General features: G+C 37.5%; 1 protein-coding gene across 1 annotated transcript in view; it reads right to left on the reverse strand.

Annotated features, from left to right (window-relative positions):
• Positions 1–11924, reverse strand: part of LOC126640675 (venom phosphodiesterase 1-like) — a 36964-nt gene extending 25040 nt beyond the window's left edge. The window contains exons 1-6 of the mRNA XM_050316668.1: positions 11222–11924; positions 9286–9364; positions 6452–6574; positions 5447–5572; positions 3960–4020; positions 1540–1637 (exon numbers count right to left, since the gene is read on the reverse strand). Of these exons, the coding sequence (XP_050172625.1) occupies positions 1540–1637; positions 3960–4020; positions 5447–5572; positions 6452–6574; positions 9286–9364; positions 11222–11338 (604 nt within the window). The 5' untranslated portion in view covers positions 11339–11924. The remainder of the gene's footprint in view (positions 1–1539; positions 1638–3959; positions 4021–5446; positions 5573–6451; positions 6575–9285; positions 9365–11221) is intronic.
• Positions 11925–15708: the final 3784 nt, after the last annotated feature.

A 15708-nucleotide genomic window follows, 5' to 3' on the forward strand; every position in this document is an offset into this window, starting at 1 on the left:
CAAAGAATGGAAGCTGATTTCAACTAAACAACCCAAATAATGGAAGTCTGAAAGTTTTCAACAAAACTGTCCCAGTAGGTACTGAAAAAAAAAAAAGGCTTCAAGAGTGTTTGAAGAAGGGTTGAGTAATTTAAAAATACATGAGAAAATCAGAATAATTTTTTATGGATTTTCTGGAACAGTAAAGGAGATATATTCATAGTTTACATATTTTGTAACAACTAGCTTGATAGCTCTACGGAAAGTTCTAGGTTACTGGAGTTAATAGAGAGAAAATATTTTATGCTACAAATCGACATTACATTACATTTTTTTCTTTTGCAAAGAAAGGAATTTCCATTTCCTGTAGATTTATGAGAAATAACAGCATGAATGTCCATAAGTAATTGACCAAAAATATGAGTAATGCTGAATAATATCTGTTCTTTCTTGAAAGGATTTCTTGGAAACATACTCATAGCTTGCTATTCATGCCTTTTGTCAATTTGTGATTTCCTTTACACCTGTTTCAAAGACTGGAACTGAGCACTACTTCAGCATGCATGATTTCAATGATTCAAGTTCCTTCAAGTCAGAATGACATCAAAGAATAAACCATTTGCACAAGAAGTCAGGTTTGCATATTGCTTTAAATGCAGGCTTCTGGATACTGTCATTATCCACAAACAAGATTGTTAACTATTTAGTAAAATTTAGTACTTTGTACCACTCAGGTGAAGTTTTCAAAGGAGCACAATAGAAACATAATATGACATATTCAGAAGAGATAAAAATACTGTCAATTTAGAATATTACTGCTGAGAAGAAGTGAATAAATATGCAGACATTTTGTCCAGGTACAAAGTGTCTTGAGAGCTGAGCTCTATATAGTCAGGAAATTTTAACCAAATGTACACTAATGGCTCTCACTTTTTAGAACTCTTTAGAGAACAAGCTGAAGATCTTCAACTTACTCTTCCTCCCAATATTCAGAAATACTGGAAAATGGTTACTTGAGCCTTACTGCAATAATATCAAGATATTAAATTATACCAACGTTTAAAATATATTGCATTTAAGTCCAATAAAATAATATTCACTGTCATACTTTTAAACATGGAGCTTCTCCTTAACATCTTAAAATATCTGACTTGAAAAAATGAATCTTTGAGGAAAATTTCCCAATAATCCAATGCATTTTTTCTTAGTATTAAACTTTATGTTGATCTCCTTATCAGCTATTCAGCTGGTTTTCAATGCAGTACAGAGAATGCAGGAAATCCTTCCCCGTAATTTTTTCTCAGTGTTAAACTGCTTATTTAATAAAAAGCTGCTGACCAATACTAAAGGCCTTGTTAAAAAAAGTCATATTTGCTCTGCAGTCAAATACAAGAATTAATGTAGAAAATATAATAATGAAAATATACAACCAATGAGGGAGACCTGAATTGTGATTTTTTTTATTGCTGAGCAACACATGTGCATGACAGTAGCAAAAGGGACTGGAGAGGTTGCATGCAGACTTTAAAGAATGTAGTCAAAGCACTCTTGGTAACTTACTGAGTTTTTCAATATTTGGCAGCAAAGAACTCCAAGTTTCCAAGTATTCTGCTCTAAACCCATCCATTGAAAAAAGGATAAGTGGTGGCAGATCAAAACTGTAAGAAAATAGGAGTTTATCACAATAAAGAAGTTTGGAGAGTTGGTGACTTTTTAAGATCTTTAACAATATAAATTCTGCTTTTAAAAGCAGGATCCAGAATACCCATGTACTTCACAGAATTAACATCACAGTCTGAGATAAACGTATAATTCAATATTGAGAACAAATACACAATTCACCTGGTAAGAAAACACTGGATGAATAAAATACAAGCTTATCAGTAAATATAGAAAGCCTAGAAAAAGAAACTGGGTTATGTTAATGTTTTAATTAAAGATATTTAATTACAAGTACAAATAGATAGAAATGCTGCAGACTAGCACCTAAATACAAACCCAGATTAAAGAACAGCCAAAGTGCATCTGTACACAGAAATGGGTTAAATTCTGTCTCTTGACTCTTAATGAATTTTAAAAAATATTTCAGGGAAGCTGCACGAGGACTACAAAAGTACAGCAGTCTCCCAGCAAGCAATTACGGTCAATTAGCCTCAGTGCTGAGAAATGTAATCTATTTGCCATGTCAGGTTTGGCTAACCCCTTACCTTACCACATTTCCTTTATTAAGACATCACTAAGCAGCCTGTGTTCTTTGTGGATTGTATCTTTCAAGTTTCCCAGTTCTCATGGAGCTGGAGAACACTTCTTTGCCTCCAGGTCCCTGACAAACTAAACTTAAAGCTACGAAAGAAAAGCAGCAGCTGCTAATGCGCTTAGGGTAAGATTTTACGTAAAGAAACAAGGATAACAGACTCAGATCTGAATTCACACTGTAAGTACAATAAAAGACACAAACTGCAGCTGATCTCTAGAACAGTATTTCAATTCTTGTTACAAAAATTCAAACTAGGAGGTGAAATAAACGTAAAAGTTATTAAGTATGCTTTCTCTTAATCAATGTAAAAGGATTACCAAAGAAAAACTGTTTAAAAAGTGGAAAAAAGTGGTTATGAAGTACTGGTGTTCTAACATCTCTTTTCTTAATACCAAGTGACAAAATCAGTAAGTTAAGTCATCTAGTTCCGCAAACTCAGTCTTTATGTTAACTGTCATTATATATTCTGCAATCTCCTTAGAAACATATAATGAAACATAAAAATTATAAACATGTAGTAAACATGTAGTTTGGTAAAAATGTAGTTTGAAGTAGGCTTCACTAAACATAGTATCTTTAAAAAAAATTAAAATCTGTATTTGTAATTTATAGGAATAGTTCATTAAATAAGTCTGGAAAATATTAGAAGAGAAAATGATTGATAAAATGAAGTTAATGATAACTGACTGCAAACCAAGTTTTTTAAGTAATACTTTGAGTCATAACTATTTTTAAAAAGTTACATATTGACATCAGGTAGTAATCCTAGTTTGTTTCTTGCTCACAGTGGTCTTTCCGAAACAGAGAATTACACTGGCATCAACAGTTTGTACAAAAACAGTTTGTATAAAAGAGTATCCTGTTTTGAATCTGAAATTAAATTGAGCTTTATATTGTATTGCTGTAAAGAAATCCTCCTCTCCTAGTTTCCAAGCTGTAGCCTATGAAATTGTGCTAACTCAGTAAGTTATACATTAACCTAAGAAGTATATTTTTATACCTATGTTGGGAGGTGCATGCAGGAGCCCATGAAGAAGCCACAATACTAATGGTCTTACTGCTATAATTAAACTAAATTGGTAGAAAATACAATAATGGATAACATTACAAATACCATAACAGAACCAGAAATTTAGTCATTTTTCTTTGAGGACAACTTTAAAATTATGTTTCTGCCTATTCTCTACCTATGATTCTGCAACACAGCAAAAATAGCAAAATTGTTTTAGAATTTGTAGGTACAAAGCTACTTTCATAGTTTGCTTCTTCACACACCTTCCTTCCCACAAATAATTGATGCAAAAAAACCCCAAAACAACACTGTTGCAATCACAGATTCTAACACTTGTTACTGATTGCATAAGGTGATTTATCTGAATTGCCACAGATACGACATGGTAACATAAAATGGACTATGAACAATTTGTGATAAATGAACCTTGAGATAAGTCTAACAATTTTTCCAGGTCTGCAGACTGACTTTCAATCTGGATTTGAACTCCTGTACTCTGCTCTAAACTGTAAATGATCAATGAATGTACAACAAAATGACAAAGGTTTTAGAAAGAAAAAACATTCCTAGCCACAAAACACTTCTATAGAATATACCTCAGAACAGGAACCTTACTCTCAGTAAATATGAAAATCTGCTTCAGAACACTGCAGTGTTTCTAACCATCACAAGGATTTTATTTGCTCAGAAGACAAAATTATTTTATCCTACCCAGCTGGACACTGAGGAGTTTCAAGGGACACACATGGTTCTTCTGCCCAAGATGTTTCACCTAAAAGAAAAAGAAAATACTGAGTTAGGATTGAAAAACAAAAACACACCGAAAAAAACAAAGAAGTTTCCTGAATGGTCTTTTTAGAGCTCTTCCTGGAATTTTTTGCTGCTTTGATACAGAAATGTAGGGTTAAAGACACTTTTTGGAAATCAACCTATTAAGCTCTCAAATCCTAGAAGAGTTAATGCTTACCATTGTAAGTTAAAAACAAACCCCATATACTAGAGAGCAAAGCAAATGAACAAAATGGAGCAGAAATCACTATGAAAGCTTAGCTTAGTTTTTTTCTGGTTTTAAATGAAAAATATTTAAACTGTATCCTGTCCAAACTGGATTACTGCATTTTTCTTTTGCAGATACCACTTACACTCAGAGATGATCGCCAGGGCTCCCTTTAGCATTTTTTTTCTTTCTGTATGTTGTGGTTTAACCCCAGCTGAAAACTAAGCCTCAAACTGGCCAAAACCAGCATGCTGTAAAGGGCCCAAATTTCTTAAATCTTTCCTTGTTGACCATGGCTTTCAAATGTCAAGTAATTCTTTCTGTTCTCCTTTGAATATTTTCCATGTGCTTCACAGCTATACTTACTTCTGAACTTTGCCCATCTCTTTGGAAGAAATAAAGGACGTCAATAAGAGATGAAAAAAGGAAAGCATCTTAAAAGGAAAAATTATAAAGAAAAGAGAAGAAGCAGTGGAGGTTGAAGTTCTCAGTTCAGCACAGAAGGCTTCTCTCCCAGTAAGCAGCCAATGCCAGGGATGTACAGTAAATTAAGTACGTCAGCTCGATCAATTTAACACCTAGTCATACGCCTGACTGCATTTAGCTTTAATTTGTGTTTAGATAACAAATATAATTTGGCTGGGTTGCCTTAAATCTCTGCCACTTCACAACATAACGGAATTCTGATAACAGATAGCTTGTCATCAGTATACTCCTCAGATATCATTCCTGTAATTGAAATATACCAGTGCTATCTTTATGTGTTTAGCTAGTGCCTGAATGAAACAATTAGCCGTGAACAAAGTTATTCAGAAATAAGGAAAACATAAGAAATACAACCTAAAAATAGATTTCTAATAAAAAGGATGGGACATTTTAAATTAGGGATGATTACTACGATATGTACTTTGTATTGCATGAAGTTTGAAGCAGAAAAATGTCTCCATCTATTCTTGGAATAAAATTAAAAAAAAAAAAAAAAAAGGAAACAACCCAAAGCCCCCACACTCGATATACTTCTGCAATATTCAAATCATTCTGTTTTTTTATGAATGACACACATTCACATTGCTTCTAAAGTGTCACTGTCAGACTCTAGTCTTGAGAAAAAAATACATCTACCTTTATATTTTCCATGTTTGTCCATTTATCTATTTCATGGGATAATTTATATTTGAAACTTTTTTGCATTTTGATTTACCTTTGCAAACGCTCTTGTAATTTACACAGCAGTCCTTTTTCTGCAAGCAATCATCAGAACAAGAACAGTGGCTTCCAGCTATCCTTGTCTCACCACAGCGGAAATTAGTGCACCTCCAAGATCGAGCTGAAAATTGCAGGAAAAATATTATGATTAGGTTCACAGAACCTTATGTAAACTCCTTTGTGTGGAAATCCCCCAGATAGGTACTAAGAAAGAAAAAATTATAATTTGCATATACTGCTTGAGTTGCTTTACAAGTTTTCTTTGAAAGGAAAACTCAACATTTCACTTAACACGTAAGGTCTATTTCCTTGGTCATTGAATGGCAACACAGAGTTACAGAATAATTTATTTTACAAAGGTGTCCCCAAAGTCATCCTCCTCAATGCCTTCCATCTTTCCAGGAAGATCTCAACCATCTCATATTTTTTCTACAGAGAATTAAGAGAAGGAAACTGATCTTTTTCCTGCTGCTGCACATGATTCCCAGCAGAGAGTGAAAAAAGGGAAGTAAGGGCTGAAGCCCACATAAAAAGCAATAAGGATGAAGAAATATCTGAACAGCTGCTGGGAAAGCAGAGCCAGTAACTGGAGAGGAGCCTGGTCTTGATGCAGAGCCAGGCTGGTCCCCTGGAAGATCCACATCCACCTGAACATAAGGAAGAACTTCAAGTGAGGGTGACAGAGCACTGGAACAGGTTGCCCAAAGAGGTTGTGGAATCTCCTTTCCTAGAGACATTCAAAAGTCATCTGGACCAAGTTCTCAGCAGTGTGCTCTAAGAGACCCAGCTTGAGCAGGGAGGTTGCACTAGATGACCTCCAGTGGTCTTTTCCAACATAAACCATCCTGTTATTCTGTGATTCTGTCCCCTGTGGGAATATGACGTAACTTCTGTATATCTGCATAAATACAAGAATTACCCTTTTCCTATTACAGTCACATGAAAAAACAAACTCAAAATAAAATGGAGACCAGTGAAAACTCCTTGTAGAGGAACATACTTGGCTCCACGCAGGTGTCCTCATAGTCCCAGCAGCAGTCCTGACGCTCCTTGCATGCACTGTCACACTGGCAGCCAGGCACGTTTTTCCTGCGTGGCTCATGGCACTTGTGTCTGCAGCTGACTGTAAGGAGAAGGCAGAAAAACTGAGTGTTTGGATAACCTTGTCCCAGGTAGGTTGATTAAATGGGCCATGGACATGGGCTGCAAGGACAAACGTGCTGAATAATTTCCCAAATCGGTTTCCCAAGCTATTTTCCAATGCAGTCACTAGCACACAAGCCAACAAGGCAAAACGGAAGCTGCAGAAATTCCTCTGGGTGCTGATGGTCCTGACAGCTGTTGGGACCATGCTGGCCCACAGCCTATAGCAGGGCTGTTTCTGCAACAAGTCTCTCCAGGAACAGTGGCACGGGAGGCAATGCCTGGGTGTTCCATACTTCCAGCATGAGCAGGGGGAGATTCGCATCTCCCTTGTTGATTTCTGGGTCTGAGATGAAACAGGAAGAGTGAGTCCCACTTTGGACATTCCCTAATATACCTGCCAAGGAACTTCATGGGACGTGGGCTCCCTTAGGGCTGGTCACCCAGAGCCATGAGGGCTCCCCAGGGGCAGCTGGGCAGGGACCAGCAGCCAAGGCCCACCCCACCACTCCAGCCAGGGGAAGGTAGCTGGGGACAGCAGAGCAAATGTCCAAACATCAACCACAGGTCCACAATAGCCTCCACATGGAAAAACCTCGTGTCCACATTCTCTGTACTGAAGAAATACTGTTTGAATCATGGTGAGCACCTTAATTTCCAGTTTTCTTCTCCACTCACACTGTTAGACAGGGATAGGTATAAGTAACTACTTGGGTTTGCCAGCACAATTCTATCAGAACTGCCAGAAAGTTTGTGCTTTTGCACGGTGCACTGCCTACAAAATTTAGGCTTTCATATCCATTGTGTAGAAACCATACAGAGCTAAAAAGACTTTTTTCAAGCAAGATAGCTTATTCCACGTGTAGAAAGTTCTCATGCTGTACCTTGCATTTGAAGTGGTTAAATCAACAACTATTGTTCAATACAAGAAAGCCTTGCAAATAATTACAATAATAATAAACAATATATGTGGTAGTCAAAAACGGACCTGTCAAAAGTAGAGCTGGTAAGAAGTAATTGACAGTTAAGCGTGTTATGACTGGAGTCTGTTCTGTCAAGAAGGAGCTAGAATTTTTCACAAATGTACATAAGTGTGTGTTCTTTTGGCTAAAGTTTAGAGTATTTAATTTTATCTTTTTCTCTATACAGTGGCTTTAGAACAACTCAGACTTGCTCAAGTGGTCTACCTGATTTAAAATGATACAGAGTCATGAGTCTGAGTCAGAAAAAAATAAATACAAAAATATGAACCTTTTCCTCTGTCTATAACAGAACTGTTCATACCCCTCATAATTTTCAGCCCATGTTTCTAATTCTTTACAATATTTACATAACTGTTCAAGGTCAAGACTTTAATACTTCATTAACTTTTATTTGACATAGTCAACACTATTACAGGAGCAATAAGGAAATTTACCTTGAGTATATAAACAGAATCAATTTTAATATCACCATGCACAAGCTCTGTGCTAATTTTTAAACATAGAGAATGACAGATAGTCCTGATTCCTTTCTAGGCCCATTCTCCAAGACCACAAACCCCCAGCACCCACCTCAACTGTGACTCCTTTTGTTCCTTAACTGCAACACTCCTTCCCACCCCACTCAAAGCAAATGCAGCTGCACAAAAGTGCATGATGCTCAGGGCTGAGGTTGCACCTCCCAGTCTGCACTGCAATACCATGGGTTGCTAATTCATCTTTCCCAAGAAAGTCTGGTTATGAAAATAGCAAATAAAGTTAATGAGTCCCTACTTAGCGTTGCTCTATAACACCTGCATTCTGAGGCACCAAAATGGTAACATGCTGATTTGGTGCCATTACTTCAATTATAAGCAAGTTCCTCAGGTAAATGTCAGTGGAGACTCAACCAGTGATTATCTACACATTTTACACAGAAAGTTGTAATACAACACACACATCATCAAGAAACAATTACAGTTCTACTTCACCTTATTTGCTAGGCCCATAGCATTGAAAGACTTCAGAAAGAGCTAAGACAATAAACTACTAGGTAAACAACTACAATATGTGTTGGTTAGGAATGAGAAACAGACTGTGCTTCCTTGAATTCCTCCAATGTGAGATTATTGTTGTTCTGATTCTAAAGGAAGTATTTTATTTAATCCACTGTGTGCTGTGTTTGTTTGTTCTCATCCAGCTTATCAAAACACTACTTTGTTTTTCTAACTAAAAAATAAGATCTCATCAATTCAAACCATTATCCCCTTTTTAGCACAGCTTTACAGAAATTTAAGTTTTCAGAGAAAATTCATTATCAGTTTTAGCATAAACCACCTGAACTAATACACTCGAAGTATGAGTCCTGAAGATGGTCCAATGATATTTCTTCTACAAAATATTGAAGGACATTATATGTAATAAGATAACGCATATCTCAAATTTCCAAAAGTATCAATGTAATAAAACTTCCAAATTTGTTGAGAACTAGGGTTCACACTTCTGGAAAGATCAGCAAGGCACTTGGTAGTTTAGAATAGGTTTTTTGAGTATAGACTGTGAGTGTTCAGTTTTTGTACAGTCCAAATTGAAAAATGCAATAACTTTATTTTCACAGGTGGTGAGTTTCCACGGATCATTTACATTACACTATAAAAGAGCCTTTGCTAAAAGTCTTTACCAGATCCAGCTTCATTGGTAACTATGCTGAAAGTATCATAAACATACATACCTTGCTCCTGGTTACCACGGTTCAGTCCTAGTCCTAAACCTAGTCCCAGGGATACAGTCACCAAAGCACACAGCAGAATCTGTTTCATAGACACAGGAAAACCAAAGTTCATAACTGTGATAAACTGTTAAGTTTAATAGAAATCAACCGTATGATTAATATCTCTATGAACATGTGACTTCTTATGAACTTATCCCATCTCTGAACTTGTTAACCAAAAAATCAGAGACACTCTGAGGCTGAAGACAAGAGAAGCACAAGAATTCAGTTCACCTTGTGAACTGCTTACAAGTAGAGGCCTTTCAACATGTGGCTAGTCTCGTGTTGTAATTGGTGAAATTACATTTATAATTGAAATAAACAGTAACTAATGAAATAACTAGATGATACTAAATTGAAAGTACAGCTATTACAGCAGCAAGTAATTCAACTATTGCAAGTAATGAGGCAGCTGAAGATAACCCCCAAACCTCGTATTTGGTATACCGAAAAGATGCTGCATTTATTATAACATTTACACAAAGACCTTTAATTTTGGGACATTAATTCTTAACACGAAATGGCATTGGTAGCACCTATTCAAATCTTCAGGTTTTCCACACCTAACTTCTATGCCTAAATGCAAGATTACAGCTACTTACGGATAGAAAAGTTGTTCCTAAAACATATGTTCTGTTCTCTGGAGGATTTATTAGGCAATGTGATTACTGTTAGTGAGCATACAATTCTCTGCCTAAGCTTTCAGCAAAAAGTTGCCAAGGAAGTACTTCGTGCATATAGTTTATCAAAAACATAGATAAACGGTGTAGAATATCAACAATTTATACCTCCAATATTTAGATTTTGGGGTTTGTATAGGCAGGCATTTGAAAACTAGTGCATGAATATGTTTTAGGATACTTAAATTTCTCACTTTATTCTTTCAAGTAGCTCTTCAAAGCATAATTTACTTTCCTTCAGTTACACATTTTTCCTACATTGTTTCTCATGATTCATTTCTTTTCACTGGAGACTTAAGGAAAAAAAGTCCTATTTTATCTTCTTTTTTTTTTCTCTTTTTTTTTTCTGTGGGTTTTTTTCACAATTTCCAGTATTTCCCTTATGTTTTATGCAATCCTTGGACAGTGTAGCATTAAATAGGAAATCGTACTATGTGAAATCGTTCTGATGACATAGAGCTGAAAAGTGTAGTAGCTTGATTCTCTTTTTTCATTGGTCCTGTTTTCCAAATTAAGTCTTGAGTCTTTCTAAAATAAGTATCTGTAATTTTCTCCAAATTCCAATTTACAAATGCAAGACCTATGTGTAAACATATACACATGCATATATATATCTAATATTTGTTTCGTGTGTGATCACAAACAGAAGCTACAACAAAAGATTTAAAAAACATAACAAAACACTTTATTATTTATAAGGCAGCTGCATGACTCCTAAAGCCTTGGGGAAGAGGGAAAGTTGACACCATGTTCTAGATGTGGGGACTGACAATACTGAACGAAATGGTTAATTAGGCTTTTCCCACGCCTTGCTTCCTGAGTGCTTTTTGCCAACGTCTTGCCTATATGATCTATTTTGTTAACGACAAATCTAAAGATAAAAAAGTAAGCAAAAAGGAACTACGGCTGTTTCTGCCACAAACGCATCCGTCTTAAGCGAGTGCCTAAAAACATTGAAGCAATGTCTTTGCTGTGCAATAAATCTGTCAGGTTAACGACGTAAAACAAAAACTTCCTCGAAAAAAAAATAAATTGCTTGATAGGTACCAGAAGAACTTGCCAGTGAAGCTAGCGCACTCATGCAGTAAAATTTTAACCACTGATTACCAAGCTACCCTGAATGATTATATCAATAGAATTAAACTTATAAACTTCTATTCTTCCTGCAGATTTGAGAATTGTTAAACTAGCAGCACTGAAGAGCAGCACTTACTTACCGCACAGATTACTTTGTATTTCAGGACGCTTTTTTTCTTCACATACTCTGTTCCTTTTAAAGACTCTTCCTCCAAAGTTCGTCTGTGATCCGTGGTGATATCATGCTCAAGCTCCATTTTGCTGAGATCTGTCCCTCGACTGCGCGTCTTCTGCTTTCCTCAGCCTCCCCAGCTGGGTTAGCTGCGAGCGAGATGCTACTCCTGCTTCAAGAGTTCCTAGTACTTTGCTCATAAGTTTTTTTATGAGATCTTAGCTTTTGCATCAATGTCAGCTTTGCAAAAATCCAAAGTAAGCAGGAAAACGACTCTGAAAGGTCAAAGGCTGAAAAGCATTATCTGTGTTCAGGGAACTCTTCAAGATAAGAATGGCACTGGGCAAACTCTTAAACGGAGATTAGGAGTAATATGTTGCTAAGCGATAAAATGCAAACTCAAGTACTCAGCTATTTGGTTAAAATTCCAGAGAATTCGTTATCTTGAAAGAACGTGTTGAATATACCGAAACCAACGTGAAAGGGGAGAGTTTCTCACTTCGTGTTCTGTGTCCCGCCTATGTTTTCAGATCCCTTCCCTTATTTGGCATCCGGGGATTCCTCCCGTTTAGTTTCAATCCATCTTTGCCTCTCACTTCTTTTAACTTCTTATATGGGCTTTTTTCAGTAGCTGTGGAGGTTCTGATTAAACACAAATGGTATACAGCCAAATCAAAGTCAATAAAAAAATAAAAATTTTGTTTAATTACAATTTAAAAATCTATTTGATTTTCAACTTGGTGGTTCATGGAAGGATTGGTTGTTGCGACAATGTACCTTTATAGTGTACTAGGGCTATGCATGAGTAACTATTCAGATGTTGATCTAATTCTAAAGTTGAGCACCACATGAACTGTAGCTTATAAGTAAATGTATAATTACAAAAAAAAAAAAAATCCAAAACATGATACTGTGCAAGCTGGTATGAAGAAAATTAACTCCATTGCATCCCAAACTAGCACAATCTCTACTCCTTATTCTATATAATTTGTGTAATGCTCAAGTCCTACATTATCCAGAACATCCCCATTAATCACACCCTCCCCACCCCTGCTCGTGTCCTCTAATTTATAGACAGATATCAATTCCTTACTCTATGTGCACCCCTGTAAAATGCCCATTGAGTTCCCTTCTTCCATGACTGGAGTTCCATCTCTTATGGTGATTGCTCAGGACAGGAGAGGCAGTGTGTTATGTGGAGCCATTGTTTCCAACACCTGTTCATGTTGGGTCACACTTGCAGGGATTCTCGTGAGGCTTGCCTTCTGTTCAGGTGGTTTCTGCTATAGTACTTTCTAGAACATGCAACTCAAACAATGGATTACAGCAGTTTAAAGTTATATCCATTACAATCTCCATGCCTGGTCCCTTTGAACCAGGATATAAGTTTTAATATTGCATTTAACTCCTCCCCTTGCTATGCTGGTATAAACTTATCCACAGGTTGCAGACTTTCCCTTAGTTGGAAAGATACTTCACAGAAAAATACCTGGGGCTGCTGGTTGACAGCCGGTTAAACATGAGCGAGCAGTGTGCCCCACTGTCCAAGAAGGCCAAGGGCACCTTGGCTTCTATCAGCACTAGTGTGGCCAGCAGGACCAGGGCAGAGATTTTCCCTCGGCACTGGTGAGGCTGCACCTTAAATCCTGTGTTCACTTCTGGGTCCCTCGCTACAAGACACACATTGAGGTGCTGGAGCATGTTCACAGGTAACAAGTGACAGGACAAGAGGAAATAGCCTCAAATTGCACCAGGGGAGGTTTAGGTTGGTTATTAGGAAAATTCTTCCCCAAAATGATTGTCAAGCATTGCAACAGGCTGCTTGGGGACATGGTTGAGTCATCATCCCTGGAGGTATTCAAAAGACATGTAGATGTGGTGCCTAGGGACATGATTTAGTGGTGGACTAAGCAGTCTTTTCCAGCGAAATGATTCTATGATTCAGGGGTGTACCTGCTGCACTATGAACCTATCCACAGCCACAGACGCTTTGGAGGGTATCTGCTCCAGTATGGAGTTATTAACAGGTAACAGACCCTTTAACCAGAGTTCAGACTGTAGTTACAGCATGCCTACCACAGCAGTACAGAAGTAGCAGCAATGTCCAGCCCATCCACCAGTCTGGACACGTAGCCAGTCCTTTTATCAAAATGTTCCTAGGGATAGGAAGGAAAAAGGATAAGCACTACAGCAAATGACAGCCAAGTCCAATTTCTGCACTCTTAATATACACCAAAGCAAGAAAGTCCTGTGGTGAGAGCAATAGTCTACCAATTAATAGCTAAACAGCTGTAGCAGTTATAAATCCAGTATAGCATATTTCTATCAAATCTGCCATTATCTTGAATCCCTCTGGCCCCACACTGGATGCCAAAAAGCACACTTGTGGGTTAATCTGAGCAGGCAGCTCATCCCCACACATCCACTCACACAGTTCTCTGCTGTGGGAAAGGGGAAGAACAGGAAGGGTAAAAGTGAGAAAAAGAGTGAGTTGAGATAAAGACAGTTAATAAATAAAGCAAACAAACAAAGCAAAATCCGGAGTTCATCATTACTTCCTATCAGCAGGGTGGTGTTTAATCACTTGTAGGAAGGTAGTGTTCCACCACGTGTAATGATTACTTGGGAAGGCAAACACCATCACTGACCATTCCCTATTCCTTCCTTTTTTCCCATAAAAGTTTTATTGCTGAGCACTGTTTCATATGATGTGAGGTATCCCTTTGGTCAGCTGGGGCCAGAAGGCCCATCTGTGACCCATCCCAACCTCTTGTGCACCCCCAGGCTATTCACAGAGGAGGCTTTGAGGCTGTTTAAGCACTGCTCAGTAATAGCTAAAATGAACAGGATGTGACCTCATATACTTGATTTTGCTACTTTTATCTAATCATTGCTCTAATTTCACATACTTTACTACCCATGTGATGAATTTCTATTACATTTCTCACCAATAAAATAAGATTATAAAACTTAATAAACATTAACCAAGAACCCAAACTTTTCTATTTAAAGATCAAGGGCCTCACATGATTAAAAATACTTCTTTTCATTCCAGCAAAAGAAAATTCGCATTCAAAAAAAAGCAATCAATATGATCAATACTTAAGAGTAAAGAAAACAACAGGGAAGAAGGAAATAATTATCAATTATCCTTTCTGTTCTCAGTTACTAAATCATAAATGTAAGTGACCATTCTGCACACAGACTGACACTATACAAAGGCAGGGCTAGGGTACAAACAAACCCACACCCCTATAGTTAAACTGCAGTCCTCTATTCATCTGGCACTTTCAAAAACTGAAAGATATTTTCAAAGAACACAGGCAGGACATCTCTGACATGCAGGTCAGCAAGCATGTCAGGAAAATAGGGAAAGTAATTTTTAAAGAGCATTGTGTTGTAGACCCTTTCAATTTTCACTAATACAGATAAGTCCTCTAAGGCCATGAAGAAATAGATAAGCTTTACATACTGTGAGTTCAAAGACACCTTTATACTCATTTATCATCCACCTTCTAAAATGAATTGCATTCAGGGAAAAGAACTCCAAAGCTTAACCATTTTTCTCATAAACTTTTCTCATCCTTAAACAAATGGTCATTTTGATGAAGGTGGTTTGCCAGAGTAACATGATATTTACAGTCATTTTGAAAAGTGCATCTATTTTTCTGTGTCTGGGTGAAGAGGGTCATTTCATCTTCATGCAAATGCTGCTTTTCTTCCTTGTTTGGTGAGTTGTGCGGCTCTGTGTTACCTAACACAGGGTCTGATAGTGGTTCATGCCTTGGCAGACACCTGGGTGCAATCCCATCACATAAGGGCCTTACTCTTTCTCCTTATGGACACTTGGCTCCCTTAGGCAAAGCAGGATGACCTTTACTTAGGCCTGACCTGCTGTGGCATCCCTGGTCCTCAGCTCCACCCCAATAACTAGATTCTCTGTCAAAGTGTGACTGAGATAAGATAACCAGGTCTTGAGTGTGCCCTTCCCCACACAGGTTCACACCCTTCCCTTGGTAATTGTCTCTGATGAGAAAGACAATTTGTACTAAGATAAGAACATCCAGTGGGCCCTGCAGGAGGAACCATCTGGATGCTTGCATAATGATGCATTCAAGAGATGGGGAGCTGTGATGATTTTGATTGACTTTGGTACATATCAGTTTGCAAAAGTGTTCAAAATAGGGCTGGAGGCTGAGCCAACTGGGCCAACTGGTCTCCCAAGATTGCAGGCAACTTCCAGGCAGATCCCCTGTCCTGGCAGAAACGCCTGCAGGGAATGTCCAGCCCAAAGAACACTCACTTTCGGATGGGTGAGTAAAAGCACCAAAATCAGGTGATAAGATCCTAAAGTAGTTCCATAGGTCCTTTGATGCTTTGCAACTGTGCATTCTGTAAGGACAAAGAATGTAAACCTGTACATTCCTAGCTGTTTATATGAGAACATGCTTATAT

This window comes from Myiozetetes cayanensis, unplaced genomic scaffold, assembly GCF_022539395.1.
Source record: "Myiozetetes cayanensis isolate MyiCay16 unplaced genomic scaffold, myiCay2020 scf2-11, whole genome shotgun sequence".
NCBI classification, from domain to species: Eukaryota; Metazoa; Chordata; class Aves; order Passeriformes; family Tyrannidae; genus Myiozetetes; species Myiozetetes cayanensis.